At 39.6% G+C, this 23604-nt stretch overlaps 2 protein-coding genes across 6 annotated transcripts; one reads left to right on the top strand and one right to left on the bottom strand.

Moving 5' to 3' along the window:
* Positions 1-287: 287 nt before the first annotated feature.
* On the top strand, positions 288-18939 carry PHF10 (PHD finger protein 10). Of its 3 annotated transcripts, none has more exons than XM_050316522.1 (12): positions 638-767; positions 3280-3386; positions 3949-4079; positions 4837-4920; positions 6313-6446; positions 6559-6708; positions 7875-7984; positions 9478-9631; positions 11988-12143; positions 16861-16969; positions 17250-17438; positions 18718-18939. In XM_050316522.1, the coding sequence occupies exons 1-12, from the start codon at positions 699-701 to the stop codon at positions 18801-18803; spliced, it is 1479 nt and encodes a 492-aa protein (XP_050172479.1). In that variant the 5' UTR covers positions 638-698; the 3' UTR covers positions 18804-18939. The 3 variants fall into 3 exon arrangements, with proteins under 3 accessions (XP_050172478.1, XP_050172479.1, XP_050172480.1); XM_050316523.1 differs by having other exon boundaries at positions 4843-4920; XM_050316521.1 differs by lacking the exon at positions 11988-12143 and having other exon boundaries at positions 288-767.
* Positions 17605-22446, bottom strand: CUNH6orf120 (chromosome unknown C6orf120 homolog). 3 transcript variants are annotated; one of them, XM_050316526.1, is made up of 2 exons: positions 22327-22446; positions 17605-20691 (listed from the first exon to the last, which is right to left on the bottom strand). In XM_050316526.1, exon 2 carries the CDS (start codon positions 20645-20647, stop codon positions 20093-20095), a length of 555 nt encoding a protein of 184 aa, XP_050172483.1. In that variant the 5' UTR covers positions 20648-20691; positions 22327-22446; the 3' UTR covers positions 17605-20092. The 3 variants fall into 3 exon arrangements, with proteins under 3 accessions (XP_050172483.1, XP_050172484.1, XP_050172482.1); XM_050316527.1 differs by lacking the exon at positions 22327-22446 and adding an exon at positions 22042-22227; XM_050316525.1 differs by lacking the exon at positions 22327-22446 and adding an exon at positions 21098-21984.
* Between the last annotated feature and the right edge of the window lie 1158 nt (positions 22447-23604).

Here is a 23604-nt window from a genome sequence, read left to right on the forward strand (position 1 = left end):
AGCGGGACGCGGCGCTGCCCCGCGCGCAGCCGGCTCGGCGCGACCGCGCAGCGGCGGGGAACGGCCGCACGCGCCCTCCCTCCTCGCAGGGGCGAGCGCGCTCGTGGCGGCTCCTCCGAGTGCGCCCCCCGCCCCCCGTACCCCCCTCCTGCGGGGGCTGATGGTTCACAAACGTAGCTCGTCCCCGGCTGACGTTCCCGGAGACGGGAGCCTGGCGGCGGAGCGGAGCAGCCCGGCCCTCCTGGGTGCCAGCTCCCGCGCTCGGCGCTGACCACCCCCCAGGGGCGATGCTGCCCCTCCGCCCCGCGCTGCTGCCCAAGCGCTACCGCGGCGGCTCGGCTCCGCGCTCGCGGCCGGGCCGCGCGGCCGCCCGAGCGGCGGCGGCAGGAGCAGGAGGAGGAGGGCGTGGCGGCGGCGGCAGCGGCGGCGGGTGCCCGGCGGCGGTCCCGCGCGGCGGCGCTGGCGGCGCCGGTCCGGTCCGGCTGCCGGTCCGGGTGCCGGTCCGGCGGCGCGGGCCGGGGTCGCCGCGGGCTGCCCGGAGGGGGGCGGAGCAGGAGCCGGTGCGCCCGTGCGCGCGCTGGCCGGTAGGGGCCGCTGTCGCTCCCCGCAGGGCGCGGGGGGGCGGGGCCGGCGGGCGCGGCGCGAGGCCCGGTCGCGCGGCGGCGGCGGCGCTGCTCCTGGCCCAGCCGGCGGCGGCCATGGCGGCCGTGCTGTCCCCGCGCCTCTGCGACAGCGACCCCGCCACGCCCGGCGCGCAGTCCCTCAAGGTGAGAGCGGGCGGCGGTGGCCGCGGGGCTGCGGCGCTACGGCCGCCTCCGCGGGAGGCCTCGCGCGGCTCCCCCTCCTGGGCGCTGAACCTCTCCTCGCCCGCCCCGGGCTCGCTTCACTCTCGCCGGGGGAGCAGGGCGGCCTCCCGCGCCCGAAGTTCGGGCCAGGGTGCTGGGCCGAGACTGAGGGTCCCGGGGCCGTTTTGCTTCCGAAAAGTCCTTCGGCGCCTTTCCGGGGGCGGTGCGGTAGCGCCGCAGCCGGGAAAGTTTGGGTTCGGCCGCGGGCAGTTCCGCGTTGGCCCCCCCGGGCTGCACCGGCGCGTCCCGGGAACCGCGGGCGCTTGTGGCACCCAGGACTCGCGGGGCAGATCGAAACACATCGCTTTTTGAAACACATCTCGGGTAGTTCAGGCTTCCCGATCGCGTAATAAAGGATCGTTACGTCGATGTTATAATTAATAGACCTACCGGGAGTTTGGAACGTCACCACCTTTCCTAAGGAAATTTAAGGGGAGGAAGGGGGCGGATTTTTGGCAGTGTTTGACTTGTCATGTAAAGAAAGCCACAGAACTGTCCCCTTTTTTTTTTTTTTTTTTTTTTTTGAACTGTAGGAGTGTTTGAACAGCAGCGCGTCTTAGATTGCACCACCAATGTTTTCACTTCTGCTAAGTCCTCTGCAACAAACTTATTCGTGAGCTTTTGTGATTGAATTTGCTGAAGTTTTAAACAATAAGTAAGCGAAATTGCAAATAGAGGACATTCATCTCTCCTGTGGTAGGGTACTCACTGTTTTAGCACTACAGGATTTAATAAAAGAAAAATTACAAAGTGAAAGTAGAAATTAATTTGAGGCACTTCCACCAAACTGTCAGATTGAGATCTGTCTTTCTATCTTTTAAAGATGTTTTGAAGTCTCTTGGTGGTTTTGCTATAGCAGAGCATTGCTTTGGTCCTGTCTAGCTGTTCAGAAGGTTTGGAGTGCATTAATATTCTGTGTGGGAAGTAGGGATGAACTGCCGATGAGACATAGCTGTGTCAGAAAATACTCTAGTGCAGTATTGTTTTGTTTGGAGATTGCTGCTTAGTTTGTCTACCTGAGTTTATACAGCAATGCTAGAAAATGGTGTTACTAGTAAAACGAGTGGAGATGTTGCATTCCTGATTCTTTAGGATTGACTGCATTAAGAAAACAGTTTAACTATATTTTGCTTTTCACTTTTTATTATTGTGTGAATGATATTCTTCTTGCTCCTTAACAAGAAAGAAAATTTGTGAAAAATTGTGAAAAAACAAGAAATAAATCAAAAATACACAAGACAAATTCTTTTTCCCAATGACCTGTCTTGATTATAGCATTGTGAATTGTTACATAACCAAAGTAATGTATTCTCATTTGCTGGAATATTTCTAAATTGATATTTCAAGTCCTATGATATATAATGCCTACTAGAATGAAAGACGTTAGCAAACAAACCTAATAATCGTTCTTGGCATTATTAAATAAGTAAGTATGATTAGGCTTAATCCACTTATTTCTAACAGGTTAATTCTTCTTGCTTAAACTTTTCATGGAAGTGTGATTCTTTCACACTGCTCCACTTTAGAAATTCAATTACTTGAAGAACTGTCTTGTTCTTGACTGTACTACCTGTTACAATAGGCAATTTACTTGGAGTTTTTTGCTTTCTATATCTCGATTTTGATCAGACAGGGTTAGTTACTAAATGCTTTGATGATGCAGGTAGGAGTTGCATAGCATTGTTGGACAGCAAAGCAGTGACAAATACAAGATCAGCTGAGTCACTGTCTTGATTTTACAGAATTCTTTGTTTTGTTTTGGTCTTTTTTCTCCTCTTCACCCCTCATCCCCCTTTCTTTATATAGATCTCATGAAATCTGAATAGTGACACCTGTAACTTAACTTCTGAGTGTTTCCTTGTAATAGCTTTTTTCTGTATCTGTTGCAATATGAAGTTAGGTTTTTTCTTTATTTTTTTTCCTCACAAAACACAAGTCTTTGCTCCTTGCTGTAATGATACTTTTTGTAAACTGAAAACCATTCCTTTAATTTTAACTGTATGCATATAAACTCCTGTGCTGCTTTCAGTAATATTTTCCCTGATTTTAGAGTATCAGCTCTCAGCAAGGGCTTGGTGTTTTTGCTCTGCATCTGCAGTTTTTGAGAGCTAGTCTAATAAAGTTCCAGAGATAGGAATTATGGACTTGGTGGTCAGAGCTACAGCTCTGTCTCTTTAGTCCACCTGCACAACAGGTGAGAAACCACCCAACTGTACCTCTGTGCCAACATGTCTTCTGCAGCTGGTTTATAGCAAAGAATAATTTGCTGTGTAAACTGTCTTATGAGTTGTTTGTTAAGAGTGCATAGAACAGCTTAGGAGTTCAGGTATGTTTAAATTGTGGATTGCCTTGCAATATTTTGTGATGTTTTACATCATCTGCTGAATAATCTTGTTTTTTTTTTTTTTAATGTTTACATTCATTTGCATTTCAGGATGACACAGAAGAAAATTCCAATGATGGCAGCCAGCCATCCAAAAGACGGCGTATGGGCTCAGGGGACAGTTCTCGGAGCTGTGAAACTTCTAGTCAAGACCTTGGGTAATACCATTTTTTACAGTTCCGACTTTTTTCATTCCAAATTTTGTTGTATTGTTCAATATGCTTAAATAAAGCTTTTTTTTTTTACTTTTGTATTCTTCATACATCTTCCTGAATTGAGGCAATGTTCTATGAATAGTTAGCTGTCTTTTGCTCCCAGCATGTTTTAAAACATTTTATTTTAAAATGCTACAAAAAGTGCTGCATCTGATACATAGTCAGAAACACAGCTGACATGTTTTTAAAACATTGCATGCTTCTTGAATGAATTTTGACACTGTAGTAGTTGCTTTTCCCGGTGTCTTCTCCACTAGAATAAATATCACTTTCTTCATGTTGTGTCTCTTAGCATGCTGATGAATGGAAGTTGGGTGTAATAAAGTAACTGGGAGTAACAAAGTGACTTTGAAATGAGTTAACGACATTTAGTGTTCTGAAGTGCTCGTCCAACTTTGTAGTTACTGTTCATTGACATATAAATAGGAATTATTGAATTTCTAGAAATGTAAATATTGCTCTTGAGGATTCTTGTGATTTGTTCTAACATTGTTCTTATACTCAGATATAGTTATTTTCCTGCTGAAAATTTGATAGAATACAAATGGCCACCAGATGAAACAGGAGAATACTATATGCTTCAGGAGCAAGTCAGTGAATATTTGGGTGTAACTTCCTTTAAAAGAAAATATCCAGGTATTTATTTTTCAAGTTCTTCTACAAAACTGTGCCTTTAAACAGATGTAGTCTGTGTCTCTTTGATTATAGTATGAGCCAACTGTTTAAAAAAAGACCTAGCAAAAGCATACCTGGGTTATATATGTTGTACTTTTTGGTTATGCTACTGGTGTATTGGAAATGTATCCTATGGTATCCTATAAGACTTTTTGGCATTGCCACTAAAAATTTTTAAACAAGTCTGATTTGGGGATTAGATCATCAAGTACCTTTTGAAAATTACCTCAATTTTATTTTTAAGTATTTTGTTGGTCATTTCTTACTATATAACTATATATTCTGTTTCCTGAATTGTGGCAACATTTCTACAATGTGGAAGAATTTTAAAACTAATTGTGGAGGTTCTCGTATTTGAGCCTTCATTATTCAGAATTGTTAAATCTGGATCTTCTATCATGGAATTTATTTTTAAAAGGCATAGTGAAATTAAAAAGAACTTTAATGCTTGTTAATAATTACTGCATCTGAATTCATATATCAGTTTTCTTTAGTTTTCCGAAAATCGTAACAGTAGGCAGGGTACTCAAGAAAATTGACAATGGCCCTACATTGTGTATTAAATTTAAAATTATTTTATAAAATTACAGTGTTTGTTGCAGAAGTAGTATAATACACACTAGCTTCCTGGAAACAAAATTAACAAAATGCTTTGACAATGTTTATGGAGGAGTTTGAGTAACTGCGCACATTTTTATTTCTCTTGTTTTCTTTGGAGATTTAGAAAGGCGAGATCTGTCTCACAAGGAGAAACTCTACCTCAGAGAACTAAATGTTATCACAGAGACTCAGTGCACACTAGGTAAGAAAACAAATGTTAGAGTCCTTGTTACAGTGTAAAAACTATGACACAAAGGAAAAAGGAAGAAAGAAAAGAATTGCATCATTCTCAAATGAAATCATAAATTATGAAATTAAAACTGGTTTATTATTAATTTGGTAAGTTGGCCATGAAGTATCAATATTCCAGATTTATTATAAAAAAAATACTTTGTTTCTATTCTAATTACTTAGAAGGGATTTTACTAGCTTTTAAATTAAAATTCTAGAACCTTTATTCCTTAGGAAAGAGACCACCATAATTTTTCAAATAAAATTACATCAGTCTTGTTTTGCTGAACTGGTTGGAGCTCAGCAAACATCAGTGTTTCTTAGATGGTTCCACTTCTATGTTAGAAACCAGAAGAGTGTATATTAAGGCACTTTAATGTACTTGAAATGGAATGATGTAATTAATGAGGCTTACATTGAAAAAGCTTGAAGAATATTTTTCTTACTCTGCTAATATATGTGGCTTGGACATGTTAGAGTTTAAATGATGCCTGCCATATTTTTTTCTGTATATCATGGGTAAATGTGTACATGTAATGTTTGTGTAAATGTAATGTCATTTTAAATACTAACAATCTTTGGTATACCACCTTTATTTCTCACCTGCCACCTCTGTATTTATTTTTTATAACTTGACTATACAGAAGAGACCATATCTAATTTTTATTAATAGAAGTAAAATGTTATATTCTGTCTAATATATCCAACAGAGATGTGTGCTGAGTCAACTATCCGTATTTTTAAGGTTATATTTATAACCAGTGGTAGTAACATAAGTCATTCCATTCCATTGCCTGTGTTTGGAGATTAGTTGTGTTGGAACCTCTAAAGGAAGAGTTCTGCATTGTGGCTGCAAACTGAGGCATTCTGACTTATGAACTTCAGATGGTTTAATTGAGAGTCAGGAGTCTGTGAGCAGTTTGCTACTCTGAATTGCCCTCACGGTGATTCTTTCTTGATTTGGATGAGATGTTATGTAAACCTCATAATTTCAGTAAAGGTCCTGTAGGTTAATGAAACTAGGATTTGATCAGAGTTGGAAACTGAAACTAACAGTTCACAAGGTCTCGTCTAGAACAAAGGTTCTGCCCCACTGTGGAGTTCTAAGTGGGTGGTTGAGTCAATTTGAAGGGGTCTGTAGCTATGAGAAAGAAATGGCATGAGCCTTGGCTCCTTGGGTACAGGCAAAGTCGTAATCAGCCTTGAAAGCTAAACTGCACAAGTTCACTCCCACTTGAGAAGCATTTTATGCAGCAGGTTGTTGTCTTTAGCCACTCAGAAACTTGAGTTGGTCATTGTGAGATATAAATAACCTACAGTTGCTTTTACCACATAGCATTATTATTGCTTTCATCTATTTTAGGTCTAACAGCTTTGCGTAGTGATGAAGTAATTGATCTTATGATTAAAGAATACCCTGCCAAACATGCTGAGTATTCTGTTATACTGCAAGAGAAAGAACGTCAGCGAATAACGGATCATTATAAAGAGTACTCTGTAAGTAATTAGCATATAAGAGAACCACATCTGTAACACTGAGTGTGAGAAAAAGCTGTTCTCAAACTGATGGTGAAATGTATGCAGATTAATAAAATTGTTTTTATTCCAGCAAATGCAGCAGCAGAACACACAGAAAGTAGAAGCCAGTAAAGTTCCAGAATACATTAAAAAAGCTGCCAAGAAAGCTGCAGAATTCAACAGCAATTTAAACCGAGAGCGGATGGAAGAAAGAAGAGCCTATTTTGATTTGCAGACGCATGTAGGCAGATTTAAATTTCTTACCAATGTTAACAGGTAGCTCCTTACTTGTTTTAGTAAAGATGGTTTTGGTACCATTTTAACTTTTATCAAGGTTTCTGATTATTGTTCAGTCATGTAGGGACTTACACAGTTTTACGATTAAATGGGTAATACTGCTAAAAATAATCTCAAATATATTTAATCAGAAAACTTTTAAACTTCAAAATACTTGTCTCAGGAAGCTCTAAAAATTTCAGTGTTATTTTGTTATCATATCTTTAATCTGATGATAGAAGAATAAAACTAAGAGGGTTGTTTAGTTACTAAAAAGCTTCTGTTGACTGTTATATTTATGCATAAAAATGGCTAATTCTTCTTTGGAATACCTCCAAAATTTTACTGGAACAGTACCTGAAGTAAAAAAGGAAACCATTTAATCTTTAAAAGAGTGCTGCTGTCAGTGTTCTGCCCTTTTTTTTTTCAATAGATGTTACATTATGTTTGTACTGCATATATTACATGCCTCAGTGACTGATTAGAAAAAAATTAGCTGTCATTTTGAAGCAGTACTGTTCTACTTCTATAAAGACAGCAAAAATTTTCTCTGCAAATTATTGCATGGCAGTCTATTGTGGAAAGTTTACATCTTTCTGGTATTGACCCATGTTAGAGGCAAGATAGTGGATAATTAGTTTTATTGCCTTCTGAGGGAAAGCAGGCTTCTATGTAAGCTTCTCTTTTCTATGTATTTATATTATTAATGGAATTTTTTATACTACAGTCTGGTTTCAGAATTAGATATATGTGTTCTTTCTACTCTCAGCCAGTATGGGCCAACAGTGATAATTCATGCTAAGGATGCCATGCACAAAAGTTAATGTTTATTATTTCAGTTGCTAAATTTTAATTTTAAAATTATTTTTCCTAATACACTGTTTGAAGTAGTTACCCAGTGTTCGTTCAGTTCACTAGATACTTAGGGATTTAATTTAATAAATAATACTGTTTTGTGAGTGGGACCTCTTCTGTTTTAATGAATTGAATTTCTCATGGAAGAACTCAGGTAGCTTTCCTGTTTTAATAAAACTGACTAGTTAAGAAATATTTGGGGTAATAGTTGGTGAGAAAGACTCAACAGTTTGTATGTGAAACAAAAATGTCATTGTTTTATATTAAACAATATAGATTATCCAGGTGCCTCAAGGAAAATACAAAATCTTACCTACAGAGAGAACAAAGGTTAGTCCTTATCCAGTGGCTCTCATACCCGGCCAGTTCCAGGAGTACTACAAAAGGTATTTTCAAAGCATGCAAACTGCCAATTCTCTTGCACTGATCCCTTTTCTCTACATGTAACAGGTGGAAAACATTTTAGTGTCTTTACTGTAAGGTTATGATTTAATTTTGTGTTTGAGGCACTTGCTAATCTTGAAATATGCATAGTGTGACATCTTCTGTCAACAACAGTCAGTAATGACTGCAAGAGTACTGTCTACCCTGATGTATTGTAGTGCCTAAGATTTGTCCTGCTCAGATATTTACCATGGTAAAAGGAGACATTGATTTCGCTCCTGCCACCCTCATGTATTTACTTATCATCTGCCTCTGCATGTGTACCAAGATTAATATTTCTGTATCAAAGTGCTGTAATGCTGGCTCGTGATCACATGTTTTCTGTGTGACAGTCTTACTGTCCTTTTTAAAATTTTTAGAAACTCCTTAATTAAAAAAAAAAGTTAATTTGTCTTGTGGGTTAAAATTGATGTTGGATTTGTGAGAGAAAGACATTGCAAGCTGGATCTTTACATTTCATGAAGCATGTGTACTTGAATGTTTACATAAATTTAAGATATTACTAGTGGCAGGATACCATTGAACAGATACATACTAATTTGAAGATTTTGTGGAAGTCTTAACGATTGTACAACAGAGATGGTATTCATTCTGTACATGCTTGGTCTTCTTTAGAGAAGCTCTTCATCTCCAAGTGCCTTGCTTGTTCAGTGTATGTTTGTACAACCCACCCCAAAGTTGCATGCTACAGGACATTCTTGAAGGACTTCAATTTTATTAAACTAATTGAATTAAAATTACTCCATATTATGTTTGTTTTGCACTTTTAAGCTGCAAGTGAAACTGCTTATCCATCTCGGTGAAAGACACAACCTTTCAAAATTTGCATCAAAATAGTATCCTATTTCTTAAAATGCTTGTTGTCAGCAGTAAGAGGACTTTCACTTTTTTCTTAGTCTTTAAGTTAAAAAGATAAAGGGTGGATTACGGATGTTAAGCTATATCTGGCTATGAGCAATGTGATTAGATCTTCACATTCTTCCGAAATTATATTTTTGTATGCATTTTTCCATTCTCCTTCAGTAATCAAGGAATTTGGATGTACAGCTGTATCCTTTCCTTACTTTGCTTTGGGTGTATTTGTGTGCCCTGAGTTAGAACTGTACACGTGCTATGTGGGCACTGTACATTTATAGACAAAGTGTATGGTCTGTTGGGCATAGTAGCGTGGGTTGGTTAAAAATTTGTAGTGGTTCCGTAGTCTCTCACAGCAGTTATGGAACATTGCAATACGCTCTCCTGTGTTCTGTGAATATCTACTCTAAAAAGTAAGACAAGTACTAGATGGTGTCACATTTGGGAGGAGAAATTAGTATGTTTCCTGTGTTTTCAGAACTGTATGTCTTTATGTGCCTTTCTGAAAACAAATAAGTGTTTCTTAGTCTTTCTTATTGACGTTCTTGTGAATGAATTAATTTTAATTTTTTAACTTTAGATACTCTCCAGATGAACTTCGTTACTTGCCATTAAACACAGCTCTTTACGAACCTCCTTTGGATCCAGAGCTGCCTGCATTGGACAGTGATGGAGATTCAGATGATGCAGAGGAAGGGCGAGGTGATGAGAAACGGAAAACCAAAGGCAATTCGGTGAGACAAGTTGAAAGTATTCTTGAACAAAATAATACTTTCCCTTCACTTTTGTTAGTTTCACTAGTTTCTTAGTAGAATCTTTCAACATTTGCAAAATAAAAAGAGGATCTTTTTTATTACTTTAATTTATCACACTGCTCTCCAGCTTTCCATTTTGATCCATTTTTAAACTAAGTGGAGCAAATATTTGACATTTCAGGCCCTTTCTTTCCTCCCCCCCCCCAATACAGCTCTTCATTGTGCCCTTTTCTCCAAGGGGAAGTTGTTGCTAGCATTTCTGAAGAGAATGAACGTTGTAGTTCAGACCACAGTATATTCTGCTGTTTAGAGTTCCACAGAATTTGTCCCTAAAGTGGAGGTCTTGATAACCTTATGGCTTTTTTGACATAGAAGCAGGAAGTACTCAGTACAGAAACAATTACCTTATTCCAATTTAACAAGAGGGCAAAAAGTGCTGGGTTTTTTGCTTAACAATACATCTTTAAAAAGATATTTATGTTCTTTCTACATACGCAAATGCAAAATTAAGTGTTAGCTGAAAGTTAAGGGAAACTTCCACATACCTACCTTGATAGTGTTTTAAATGCTCAAGAGCAGCTGAGCTTCAAATGAGTTGAGTACAACTGAACCATTGGTATGTTGGTGTAGTTTGTATGTTGGTGACAACCACTTTTCAGAGGTTTAACCCTAATTTTAACAGCAGTGGAATGTCACAGGTGCATTTAATAAATTCCAGCTTGACTGATGAACGTTTGATGGTGGGTATGTATGATTCTAAATTTTGCCATGTAAATACTTATTTTGTTTGAATTTTGTAAGATACTCATAACTGAAGAAGAAAGGAAGAGGTCAACTTGTAGTTTAACAAAGGAAAGAGGGCTGTTGATACACTGCTTCTGCTTGCATTTTGAGAAATTATATGAATTTAACATGTTAAATGTCTACTCAAAATTGTTTTAATCACACTCCAGCTGTTTTACAGTTGGTCTTTACCCATTTTTTTCCCAGTTTCCTTTTCCAATGGCAGTCATTCATGTTAATGATAAAGAAAAGTAACTGGGCTAAGCAGACTACCCTTTGATTTTACATTGAAGTTCAGAAGTCTTTTTGGTGATGGAATGCAGAAGGAAAAATGTCCATTAGTTTGAAAAGAGTAGAAAAATATGCAAAACTGATAATCAGATGCATGTGAAATGGGTTTGGCTATGGAAGCAGGAGTTCTTGCTAGTCATTGAGGATGGGCATATAGTTCAGGAAAAACGTGTTGAATACAGAGGTGGCTGTTGTCGGACCTCTGTTTCTAAGTTTTGGGCTACCTACCATCTGTCAGATCTCCCTGGTGAGTCCTACACTAGGTTTTATACTTTTGTCACCCTCCCCACTGTTTGACATTGGTAGCAGTTTTCCTTTTCTGTAGTGTTTTAATGGGTTTGTCAATAACCCTTCCCCTAAAGTAAGGGTGAAACAGTATTTCTTGTTGCCACATAGTTTGATTTGCTTTGGTGTTATACTCCTCCATTTGCCCTGTGTCTGGTCTGTTTTGGTTTTAGGCTGATTACTATTATGTTTGTACAGAGCATGTTTTACTGTAGGGCACCATTGTTATTTGGCCTCTTGGGTTTTATTGTAATAAATGTGAATAATCATACTGCTTCCTTCTGGAGCTTTTTGGAAGCCTTTCTTAACACTTTTCTGAGAAAAGTCTTGTGCTGCTGCTCTTTATTATGCTTACATTGATCTCTCACCCTCTGAAACTCTTCCCCTCTTTCTTGCCTCCTCATTCCTCAGAAAAACCCCTTTAACTGCAACATAAATCCTGTTGTTTGGTTCTGTATTAAATATGGAAATGTGTTTTGCTGTTGATGGCATTCTTCTGCTGCAGTCCAAATTAAATATTTAGATTGCTCCTGGTGAAAATAGTACATGAGGGTGGCAGAAAAAAAACCTTCACATATTAAAGGCAGTGCTGTTTGGTAGTACACTTTAAATGCATGACAAGGGCACCTTTAACTTTTTACTTGCCCTTTACTTTGTAGACAGCATCTTGCATATAATGGATTTCTTGCTGGCTTAATGGAAAATGGTTCAAAGAATTACACTGTTGTGCTCCCCACTCTGGTGCCAAGACCAACTGGAAAACAGGACTGCTGTTGCTGATGCCAGTCTCTTAGCATGAGAAAAAATAGATAATGAATGTTGTGAGCAAAGGTGTTCTAGATTGTGATAAACCCCATGCTTTTGCGGAAGGAATGATGTACCCTTCTCTTACCTTAGTTGGCTCTAAGGGGCATACAAAAGACTTGTCTGTCTATCCAAAAAATAAAAAAATATAGCTATGGTATTTTTATTATAGGACAATTCGTCTGGCAATGTATCTGAAGGTGATTGCGCCACAGACAACCAGGAGGATTCTTTTCAGGGAAGACAAAAAACAAGAGACAAAAGTGCTACTCCAAGAAAAGATGGTTCCAAACGTTCTGTATTACCCAAATCAGTTCCTGGGTACAAGGTAGAAGAAAAAAGCCCCTGACTGAACTTTACTCACCAGCCTCTCCCTGAAGTATTTGGTTTTTTCAATAATATGGAACTTCTGCTTGCTGTACTTCACTAGCTGTTCTCCTGTTGTGTGCTCCACCTGTTTGCTTCCTTATTTCCTTTTTGCTTGTATTTCATGTGGGGCTTTCCTTTACCCTAGCTGTACAGTGGCCTGTTTCCTGTTAACTTCTTGGATTCCTAGGCAGAAACATTAGAAAAACCCATTGTGGATTTAGTGTTGGAAATCTACAGCTGTATGCCTTAACACAGCAGTCAGAAGTATGTGTCCATTCGCTATCTGGTTTTTTTTCCTTACTGTTTAGTATGGCAGCACACCAAGAGACCAGTGCTGTAAAGTGCAGCTATATGGCTGAACATGTTGTTGTGACATTCATTTTAAATACAGCCTTTTATCCTGCGATGTTATGATATATAACATGGAAGGCAAAAACTCACTATGGTTGTATAGGCAACACTACATAACCACTTTAACAGTGTATGGAAAATAGCTTTTTATATAGTTTTTACTATGTAGAAACATTTGTGGGCAATATGCTTTTATCTAGGCTAAAAACTTGGTGAGGATGTTGAGACATTTCAGCTGTCAAACAGTGATTGCTGAACCTAAGACCCAAATCCTTAGTATTCCTGTATAATAATTTCAGAAATTAGGATAAAAATAAGATTAGGGTAAAATTAAGATTAACATTAAAATAAAAATACTTTTCAGGAGACATAGGAATTGACACGCATGGGTTTTTATTCTGCATACTGAGAACGTATCTGAATAATCCTGTAACACTTTCAAAGCACATAATTGTCCTTTTCCACTGAGAGAAATAAGAATTTTCCATTGACTTCTGTGGGAGCAGGAGTATTATAGAGAAGGAATACACTACGTTAAGATAGGGTTGAATATTTAACAGTCGGGAATACTTGTTGAGACTTACAGGACAAGGAACACTTTTGTCAGCGACAAGTTTGTACATGCTGAGAAAGTCTCTCAGCAAAAGTGAGCTGTTGATGGCTTGCATTTTATATTTATAAATATTTACTATCTGTATTTACCAAGTTAATAGTAAATAAACTATAGCTTACATCAAGAAGCTAATTTCCAGCAAGAATTGGACAGCTTTGATAAATTTACATACAGTATTTGTACAAGTTCATAACAGACAGCAAGCTCCAGTTGCATTTTCTCTTTTCAGGAACTTACTAAGAAATATGTGAATTATGGAGATTTAGACTGTGGTTACCGTATGTATATTTTTTTATACATAACTTTGCAAGATGTTTTAGACACAGAATGCGTATTCATATTCCTATGAACATGAAATCCAAAGATGGAACCTGAAATTTGCTTTAGCTTTGTTTAACTTGACATTAGAGATTGTGTGCCACTGATTTACAGAAGTTTCATTTAGCTGTGAGATGCCTAAGTGTTTAATTAGTCCAGTCTGTTTAATGGCCTTATGAATGCATAAGGAGAGAATTAATGGAGCAGAACTTCCATCAAAGTTCTGAACTTCTAACTGCAGAAGAGCAATGATAGTATACAGCATTGCATTTTGAAAATGAATTCCCGTAACAATTATTTGTTGATTCAAAATCACCAATTCTGTTAGTAACATGGTCTTGCTGTAAACTTACAGTGCCACATCTTTCCAATGTCAGCATACCCTGCCTGCATCAGCCACCTGATAAGTCAGAGGTGGTGATGTTGTGTTGGAAGGGTGAGAGGATTGGCGTTCTTTTTTGTGGGAATGTTTGAAAGCTTGCAATAAGCCAAATTACATGAGCTGTTTTAGCTGGTAAGACAGAATGATTCTTGTTTGTGAGTCTATAAAAACACCAGATAACTATATACCTACCGTATGTGCTTAAATGTTAAGGCACTTTGAGCTGAAGGCTTAACTGATTTAAAATGTTTTCCCTGTGAATTTTAAGTCTTTATAATACTTTTGTTCTGTATTGTTCTCTAATATTGGACTATTTTTGTAGAACAGTTCATTTTTTGGTTACATGTAGTTAAAATTGAAGGATAATTGCTACGGCATCAGCATACATATGTATAGTTAATAGCCACATTATTAGTATTACAGGATTCCATACATTTCCACTGAGTTATTTTTGAGTAAAAGAAATATTATATTTTATATGGAGTCTTTTTTTATCATCAGTTCTTTAACAAAGAACGATTAGGATGTATTTTACATTTTGTCATGTTACAAGTAGCGAGTCTTTGTTGCTGCAGGACTGACTACAATTGCACACACAGGGTACTGTTAAAAGTACAGATTTTTTGCACATAAAACTGAAACGTATTGAGAATCTATATTTTGCAACACTTCTGTTTTGGGTCACTGCATATGAAAATGTAACGCTTTGCATTCAGAATAGCATGTTCTAAAAATGGTGTAATTGGAAAGCTGAGAGCTGCAGCACAGCAGCATGGAAGTGAAAACTTACAGAACAGGCAGTCATTGTTTTGACCTTGCATTCATTTTCTCTCCCTTCCTTATCCCAGTAAGATCAGGGCGTAGAAAGCAAAATTTACTCCTAATGAAATGGCATATTGTGACTTCCCATTTAGATTTGACAGATGTTTTTTATACCATTTCTAAAAGCCATTTATGGTGGTAGAATTGAGCTGTTTTGAAATGTGAATAGTCTGGGGGTTTTTTTGTCTTTTTTTTTTTTTTTAAATACTTCCTTACTGTTGGAACTTCATTATTAATAGGCTGTGATTCTCATGCCCCCTAACATGCACAGTATCTAATGAATACAATTTAGTGCAGTAAGACTAAATGGAAGCATTGTTAATAAATGCATCAATATCAATGTCTATCTTGAGACTTATGTGTATCAGAGTGTGAACTGCACATACCCTAACACAGGTACAGTGCTCACTTGAGTTTGCCTGGAGAACCAGGGAGTGTGCTGTTGTATATTAAAGGCAGTGAAATATAAATCTAGAAAAATACAAAGCTAGAAGTCTGATTAGAAAGTACACTTGCTATTCTAGAAAGGCTTGGTTTTCCTAGAAATAGATTGAAAAAACAATTAAAAAAATAGAATATAGCCTAAACAATAGAAGGGTAAATGCTGCCACACTGACGAGGTTTAAGCATGTGCCACTTTTGTTGGGAGGAGCAGGGTATAAAGGTATATATGTAGGACACATAGTATAGTTAACAGTAAAAGAGTTTGTGTGTGGTTTTGCTTCCATTTATATTTATTATTTTGTAGAGATATTTGTGAATGTTAGACTTCTTTTATTGTTTTATTATATTTATGTATAAAACAGGTTGACTTTGCTTTTTTAAAATAAATAAGCAAAAAAAAAGTGTCTATGAATGCCTCTGTCATCTTTTAAAGGAAGTTACCTATAAACATATGGTGTGGTGGTTTGCTTTCTTAAATAAAACTCTTTAGACCAGACAATTTGGAGCAGGCTGTAGCCATGTTTTGACACAAAAAGCAGATTGAAAACTTCAGAAAACTTGAAGCAATGTATCCTGACTACTCTTAACAGTGAGTCAAGATTTTAATTATCTCGCTAGGTGCTAGGAAAAACTGGCTTGAGAAATAAACACATTTAAAGATAAGTTGTATTGCAAAATATCTCAGTAATTATTTTAAAATATATATATATTTGTGTTTTCACTTTTTAAATTTATTTTAAAATTAAACCGTATTCTTCTTCCTATGTGCATTTGATAGTTGACTGGGATCCTTCTTGCTTACCGACAAGCTGTTTAGAAGAGGATATGCCTTCAGCTCCTTCTACTTGCTGTGTCTACACAGCACCATTGTTTTTAAAACTCTGACGTTAGTCAGTTTAACATCAGTAAGCACTGCATTAAGTGCAAACTACATTTGTCACTAATGTAATTATGCAGTGGTCAAAGCTCAACAATACAACTATTGCCATGTTTCTGAAATTTGTAATGCCGTACTTCTTCCTCATTGGAATAAAACGGTGTATCTCTGGAGTTGGGACACAGAATAGACGCATAGACAAATGTTCCACATTGTAACAGCCTGCTATTTCTCTTACCCCCTAAATGGATCTCATGGACCCAGACACACTCCACATTATCACTTAGAAAAATTATGAATATAAATCTGTGGTTAAATGCAAGGCTCTGTTTCTTATAGCTATTATGACTGGATACAAAAAGGAATAGTAAAAGAGAGAGCTCTGTATGGCATAGCTAACCAGATAATTTGAAGCTAGATAGAAAAAATCAAGTTTATTGCTTTTGTAATTAATTTTCTCTATTTAGAGGCAAATGTAATGCAAATAAATTGTACATAATTTCTTCCATAAACAGGAAATCCACACTGAAGTTCGTAATGTAGTATTCTATCTTGGAAAAAGTGAAATTTTTCATCCTGTCACATTTAGTTTACATTGAGAGGCATGTTAGCTGATGAATTCATAGGAAGAAGCAAGGACATGATTTTGATACAGTTTGATTTATATATAACTATGTATGACAAATGGAAAATTGTATGTACCTAATCTATGATTTTTTTCAGTGCTGCTATCAGTTATTGTCACGTGTTTTAAGGTCCACACATCCTAACAGTTTATTAATTTTAATAGTTAAGGAGATAGATGACATTTCCTGTTGAATCTGTAAATTCTTCTGGAATGAATTTATAGCCCTCTTCTACCCTTCCAGCCAAAGGTCATTCCAAATGCTATATGTGGAATTTGTCTGAAGGGTAAGGACTCCAACAAGAAAGGAAAAGCTGAAGCTCTTATACATTGCTCCCAGTGTGACAACAGTGGTAAGTATCTGCGTACACTCAGTGGATTCCTAAGGGAGTTTGTTTGACAGATCTTTTTGTGGACATAGTGTCCTACACATGTGCAGCAACAGTTCAATTGCCTTTTCTGTCCTTCATTAAGACTCCATCTCTCTTCTGTGTTGTATGTACTAGCACACTCGGTGCACTGTGGGATCTCACCAGGAGGTGAGCTAAGCTTCAGCTTTGGTAAAAGCAGAGAGTGTAACTAATTTTAAATTTCATTTCAGACATAAAAATAATAATACTGGTTTTAATCTAGGCCATCCTTCTTGCCTTGATATGACCCCGGAGCTTGTTGCTATGATTAAGACTTATCCTTGGCAATGTATGGAGTGTAAAACGTGCATAATATGTGGGCAGCCTCACCATGAAGAAGAAATGATGTTCTGTGATGTATGTGACCGTGGTTATCACACTTTTTGTGTGGGGCTTGACGCTATCCCTTCAGGTAATAAAGTAAGAGTTACTTGTTCCCTTCACACCTCCTTTGAGTCCTGGGCGTGCTCTCTCAGAATTAAACCATGCACTGCTTTTGAAAGAATAGTTTAAAACAAGTGTGAAGGGTAGGGATAAGAAATACTGTAGGAAAGCATTCACACTGTAGGATTCACACCTGATTTTTTTAATATGCTTTATTTCTGTATATTTGGTTGTGCACAGTTTAACCTGGCAATTCCTGTAAAGGAAATATAATGGGCTTTTACAACATAAACCAAACAGGCTCACTCAGAACTATTTTCTTCCATATCCACAGAACACTGAGGGTAATTACCTCTTTTAATGAAAGAAACTTGTAAAAGAGACTGTATTGCTGCATATTGCTAGAGTGTAGCTTTCACATTAATTGTTGGTGCAGCTATTTCAGCTTCTAAATTCAAATGTAGTTTCAGTATTTGTAAACACCTCTTTAAACCCTATCCTTCCCTTTTTTACTTAAACTTCAAAGCTCTAACTGAAGTACGTCTACGGCAGGCAGGCAGGCAGGCAGCCTGTACTTTTAAATTACCCAGTCACTCCTATCACCTGGCTAACTCAAGGCTGTAGAAAGAAAATAACAGGTGCTATGTTGCTTTACATGTAATACTAAATCCATGGTAAGTAAGTTTATGAATAGGTATTCAGTGGCAGTGACAATACACCCTGTATACTACTTCAAAAATGCTGTCCAGTCCCATTGTAGGAAGCACTGGCATTAGTTGTCACTTTAGTACACGTTCTGCGGTTGATTTCACTTTCAGGCTGACCTAAGAATGTAAACAAAATAGATCATATGTCTAAAAAACTATAAAATTACCAAAGCAGCCTTTATGGTTCCAGCTCTTTGTAATATAAACAGTTAAATGCCTCCCCAAGTGCCATTCGTTTCTGCTCTGGGTAACTTCCCATAACCTTGAACTATAGTCATTCACCTGAAAGTAAAACTGGCAAACTTGAGCATTGTTTGTCAAGTCGTATCTAATAACCATGTCCTTGGTAGTGCTGACACTTCTTGAGGTCCATAAGGATTTGTGTAGCCAGTGGTTACACGTAAGGAGTCTGCAAGGGAGCATGAATTGTATATGCTGCTTTACAGAAAAGAGGCTTAATTTTAAAGAAAAGCATTGCTTGTTTGCATTAAAGGAAGTACTGTAAATAGATAAGCGCCTGTTAGAATGATGAAAGGTGCATAACTAGATGAGTGAGTAACAAACTTAGTTTCCCAATAATTGATAACTTTCTTTTCTTAGGTCGCTGGATTTGTGATTGTTGTCAAAAAGAACCTCCTGTACCCAGAAGAGGAGGAAGAAGGGGGAAAAACAGCAAAGAGGGCTAAAAAAACCCCAAAAGGTTGCTCTCCAAAACTTAAATGCACAAATTAAAGTGATACTTTGGTGCTATTTAATCAACCACTCTAAGAGGAACAATACCACTTTTTCTTTTTACCAAATAAACTTTTAAATAATATATAATTATTTTTTGTGATACAAGTCACTAATCACGTCCTATCAGATGTCGAGATAGACAAACCAAATTTCCACTCCAAAATAGAAGTCTTTCAGAATGAAATTTAAATTGTACATCCATCATTTGTATAAAATTATAGTAATGTACTTGTTTATTTTAGTGCACTCATCAGTAAGCTCCATGAAAAGAAAGCTACAGATCATTTTAAATATACTCTATTTGCATAGCAACTGGTTATTTTGAAAGACTCAGCCAAAGAAAAAATATTCTTGGGAAAAGTAGCTTTAGAGGAAGAGTGGGTATGACATGACCTTCTTCCTTTCAGCAGAAATTTTCTTTGCAAGCTAATGACTTATGCATAAAGATGTGCTAAAAAAAAGAGATCAATCACAAAAAGCTATAAAGGGAAGTGTAAGAAAGCACTCCTCAAGTTCGAGATACTATATGCTGTGTTGTTTTTAATGAGAGATGAAAATGTCATACTGACAAGTAACAACAGCTGAAGGCTCCCTCTCCCTACAGTAACAGCAAAGAAGCAACATGCACTTGATGCAGGCCATGGATTTGCAGTGACTGGATAGATCTCTGCTTGACAGATGGTTCACGTGATGCAGAGCACACACAGCCGAAATACAGACCACCTATCCCCTTAGGTGATTGATTGTTTTCTCCTTCCTTTGCCCTAGGCTCCTCAACTTGATGAATACACACAAACCCATTGCTAATTAGTTTTATTGGAGATATTTGCTCAAAAAGCAGCAGGTTTTATTTTTAAATATGCTCTAAATTGAGAGGGGGACTGAAGTGCAGGAATTTCATTTTTCTTTGTAAAAAACAATAGAAAATACTGAATTGGAGTTGATCATCCTAAGCACCTATTTAAAAGTGAAGTTAACAAGATCCCAACTATACATTCATTTTTAAGCCCCGATCTTTGAAGAGCACTGCAAATACTGTGCTTGCTGCTCATTTTACATATAGGGGAGGATTTACAATATAAAATTAAATATGGCTTTTTCTCCCCGCCTCCTTTCTGGTTTAGGAAATGTAACCTGAATACCTCTTCAGGAAACATAACAAAGAGTATTAAATATTACAGCATGTCATTCGTACTCAATTCCACAGGCTGAAGTGTGACTTAGTCCAGTGTGTAACAATTTAAAAAAGAATTTCAAGTATTAATTTCAATATTCCAATAAGTATAGTCCAGAAAACAGACTCCTCATCCTGAGATTCATCTTCTGCAGACTGTGAGTATTTCTGGTTTGCCTCCATCTCCTCAGGGTTATAAGAAGCCTCACCAAATGGGTACTGTACAACTGTTCGATCGTAGTACACTTTCATTTCAAACTCACTCTCCAGGTGAGAGGGATGGCCGTAAATCCCTATTCCCACGGGGCGGCGGAAGTGTGCAGGCACGTGCACCATGTCTTGGCCACAGGTTACAGACTGTAACTCATACTCGTCAAAGCTGGGGTGAAGTGTCACATCAGATACATACAAGTCTGCATCACCTTTTAAACTTCGCATCTGAAGGACTATCTTTCCCTCGTGATTTAGTCTCAAATAGCTGTAGTTTCCTGCTCCAATCTGACCTTGAACAACATGAAGAAGAATCCATTCCTCAGGTACATCCTCTTCCTCAAAGGCATTCACAAGTAGTACTTGAGCTGTCACACATATTATCAGGACTTTTCTCCAGTGTGCTGCCATGGTCTTAGGTTGTACGTGGACTCTTCCTGTGTCCTGTCTCCTACCTTGTGAATACAAAACACAAATCAGATTTTAGTATATTCCCTCCTTGGAAGAAACTGATTTTTTTAATTTTGTAATTTTTATAAATCCTCTCTAGTCCATACCAAGTTAAACAACTTCAAGTGTGTTCATTAACTTTTATTTTTTAATAGTAACAGAAATCAGTGCTAAGATTCAGAGTTCTGAATCAGACTGAAAATGGCCTGAATTCTCTAAACAGAAATTCATTAAGCCAGTGTTCTTTCATACAGAACTGACACAAAGACTTTATTTCATTCCACCTGCATACCTGAGAAATCTGGCAAGTAACCAGAAGGGATGAAACCCAGTAATTATTTTAACTTCAGTCTAAAAAAAACCCAAACAGATAAAAAACGGAAAGCTTTTGCATGCCTGGAGAAGCTTAACTTTTTATGAGGTATTTAGGACATCCTATTTGTTTCTTCCATCTTCTCATCTCAACTTCAAAAGACAGTAAAGGTGTAAATCTGGATGTGCGCATGAAGCAGTAGGCATTCTGACTTGCACTGAGAATGCAGTTAGAAAGAAAAACATTATCTAATGAGGTAATACATTAATTTATGATTATTGCTGTGTGGCTTGCTTCTAGGGCCAAATTCAGCTTATTTTCCCTAAAAAAAAAAGCATTTACTTTCAAGACTTTGTTACCCTACAAACACCCAGCCCTTTACAGCACTTTCTTACAAAAGAGAAAGTACTGGGGCATGGGGAAGATGGAAATGACTGCTGCAAGATCAGGGCTCTTACACCTCTTTCCCTCCTTGTCCCAGTTGGGCCGCCTGAGCGTGCCTGCCACACTCCAGTCCTCTGAACAGCTGTGCTCAGTCTGCATGCAAAGCAGCAACCTCCAAACCTTGCTGAAGGCTTCCAAAGTATACAGCTGACTGAATCTGACGTGCAAATCACAGGAAACACAATCCTAAACACCTTCAAGTTTAAGAGGAAGATTCCCATCCCCTCGTTCCTTCCATAAGGACACTACAAATACCTTAAACGTGAAAGCTGCCTGTAAGTTGCTTTGTACCCTGCTAGCATCTAAACAAACTGCATTACTTCCACAGAGATGTCACTCAAACCTTAGAGGTCTTACTATTAGACAAATCTAGGGGGGAAACGATGTACAACTATTTCTGTAGTTCCAAGTTTTTTGCCCCAGAGAAAGCAAAGCCACAATTCTGCAAAGCCAGCACAAAAGACGGAGGCGCAGCATTCGCAGAACCTGCCAGACTGACAAAACTCCCTCAACAGCGACAGGAAAGGACAGTCTTTTGTATCCCCGTATCACGGAGCTCACTCTCTGCCACTTTTACATCGAAGTAGTGATGAAATACCCGAGCGGAGGCACAGGAGGACCTTCACATTTGAACAGAAAATAATTAAAGTTATCTAGCGACGAACGAAAGCGTCCTGGCGCTGGCGCAGCGCTCGGGAGGAGTGGCGATTCCGGGAGACCTTGGACAGAGCCAGGAACGAGCACCTCTGCCCGCTCCGGCTCGCCCCCGCCTCCCCGCGGGCGGGACACCCTTCGGGGCCAGCGGCGGCTCCGGGGGGCGCGGGGCGGGCCAGGCGGTGGTCTCGGCGTCACCCCGCCGGCCGGGGACTGGGGCACGGCTCACCTCCGGCCTGCCGCGGGGCTCCGGCGACAGCGAGGCCGCGGCCACGGCGAGGAAGCGCGGCGAGGGCTCCGCGGACGTGCGGCAGCGCAGCGCGGCCGGGGCGCCGCGGGGAAGCCCCTCCCCGGGGCGGGCTGGGGCGGGCCCCGGGGCAGCGCGGCGGCCGGGAGGAGGCCGGCGCTCAGGAGCCTGCGGGCAGGGCGGGCCGCCGCTCCCCCTTGGGCGCTCCGGGGGCCCCTCGGGCGGCCCGGGGCAGCGGACGGGGGTCGCTTCGCTGGGGCGGGTGGAAGCTCCGCACCGCCCCTCGATCGCCGCCAGTATCGCCAGCGCTCCGCCCCGCCCCGGGCAGCTCCACCGCCCCGCTATCGCGAGAGCTGGCGGCGGGGGCGGGGCCGCGCGGGGGCTCCTCAGGGAAGGGCGAGGCGGTGCGTCGGGACACGGTGGTGTCCGAGTTTGGGAGCTGTGCTCCTCCAGGCTCGCCGGTCTTCACAGGGAAAGCCTGAAACTGGAGAAATTAAATTCAGCTGCACTGACATGGGATGTCATGTGCTTGCTGGGGCATGTGTGTCCCTGCAGGAGTTAGCGACAGTTTGTTTGGCTGTCGGCATAAAGCTGGCCTGAGATGACAGGAGAGATCAGAAGAACACTGCGAAAAGAGAGAAAAACAAAACAAAACAAAACCCCACCTGCTTTTCACGAATTCACAGAATGGGTCAGTTTGGAAGGGACCATTGTGGGTCATCTGGTCCAACCTCCCTGCTCAAGCAGGGTCATCCCAGAGGACGTGGCACAGGATTGTGTCCAGACGGTTCTTGAGTATTTCCAGTGAGGTAAACTCCACAACTTCCCTGGGCAATCTGTTCCAATGTGCATGTACCCGAACAGTAAAGCTCTTCCTCGCATCCAGGTGGAACTTCCTGCGCATCAGTTTCTGCCTGTTGTCTGTTGTCCTACTGAATACCCCTTGATTTCATTGATTTCAACAGTTACCTTGACCTGGCTGAGCTTTTTAAAATCATAAGCAAGAGTGAAGGATTGAAATAATTAAAAAAAAAAATCTGCATGGAGTGCTTTGTGTTCTAGGAGATCCAAGAGAATCTGTGTATGTACCCCAGGGACCCTGTATTAACTGAGTTAATGTTCTGTCTTCAAAGCCCTCCAATTTCATAAAACCCACGTAACTTGTTCTGTTCATTCCTACATCAAACAAATGGGCTGCATAAACCTGCCAGATGCAGATTCTCATAAATTTAATCTTTTTTAAAAACAATTTCAGTCTTA

Source organism: Myiozetetes cayanensis, unplaced genomic scaffold, assembly GCF_022539395.1.
Source record: "Myiozetetes cayanensis isolate MyiCay16 unplaced genomic scaffold, myiCay2020 scf2-11, whole genome shotgun sequence".
NCBI lineage: Eukaryota > Metazoa > Chordata > Aves > Passeriformes > Tyrannidae > Myiozetetes > Myiozetetes cayanensis.

Excerpts from the sequence above, each read along its gene's own strand:
- PHF10 (XM_050316521.1), top strand. The coding sequence starts at position 288 with ATGCTGCCCCTCCGCCCCGCGCTGCTGCCCAAGCGCTACCGCGGCGGC. Across the intron at positions 3,387-3,948 it reads ACTTCTAGTCAAGACCTTGG|ATATAGTTATTTTCCTGCTG; the intron begins GTAATACCATTT and ends TCTTATACTCAG. Across the intron at positions 6,447-6,558 it reads ATCATTATAAAGAGTACTCT|CAAATGCAGCAGCAGAACAC; the intron begins GTAAGTAATTAG and ends TTTTTATTCCAG.
- CUNH6orf120 (XM_050316525.1), bottom strand. The coding sequence starts at position 21,191 with ATGCGCACATCCAGATTTACACCTTTACTGTCTTTTGAAGTTGAGATG. Across the intron at positions 20,692-21,097 it reads TCCTAAATACCTCATAAAAA|GTAGGAGACAGGACACAGGA; the intron begins GTTAAGCTTCTC and ends TGTATTCACAAG.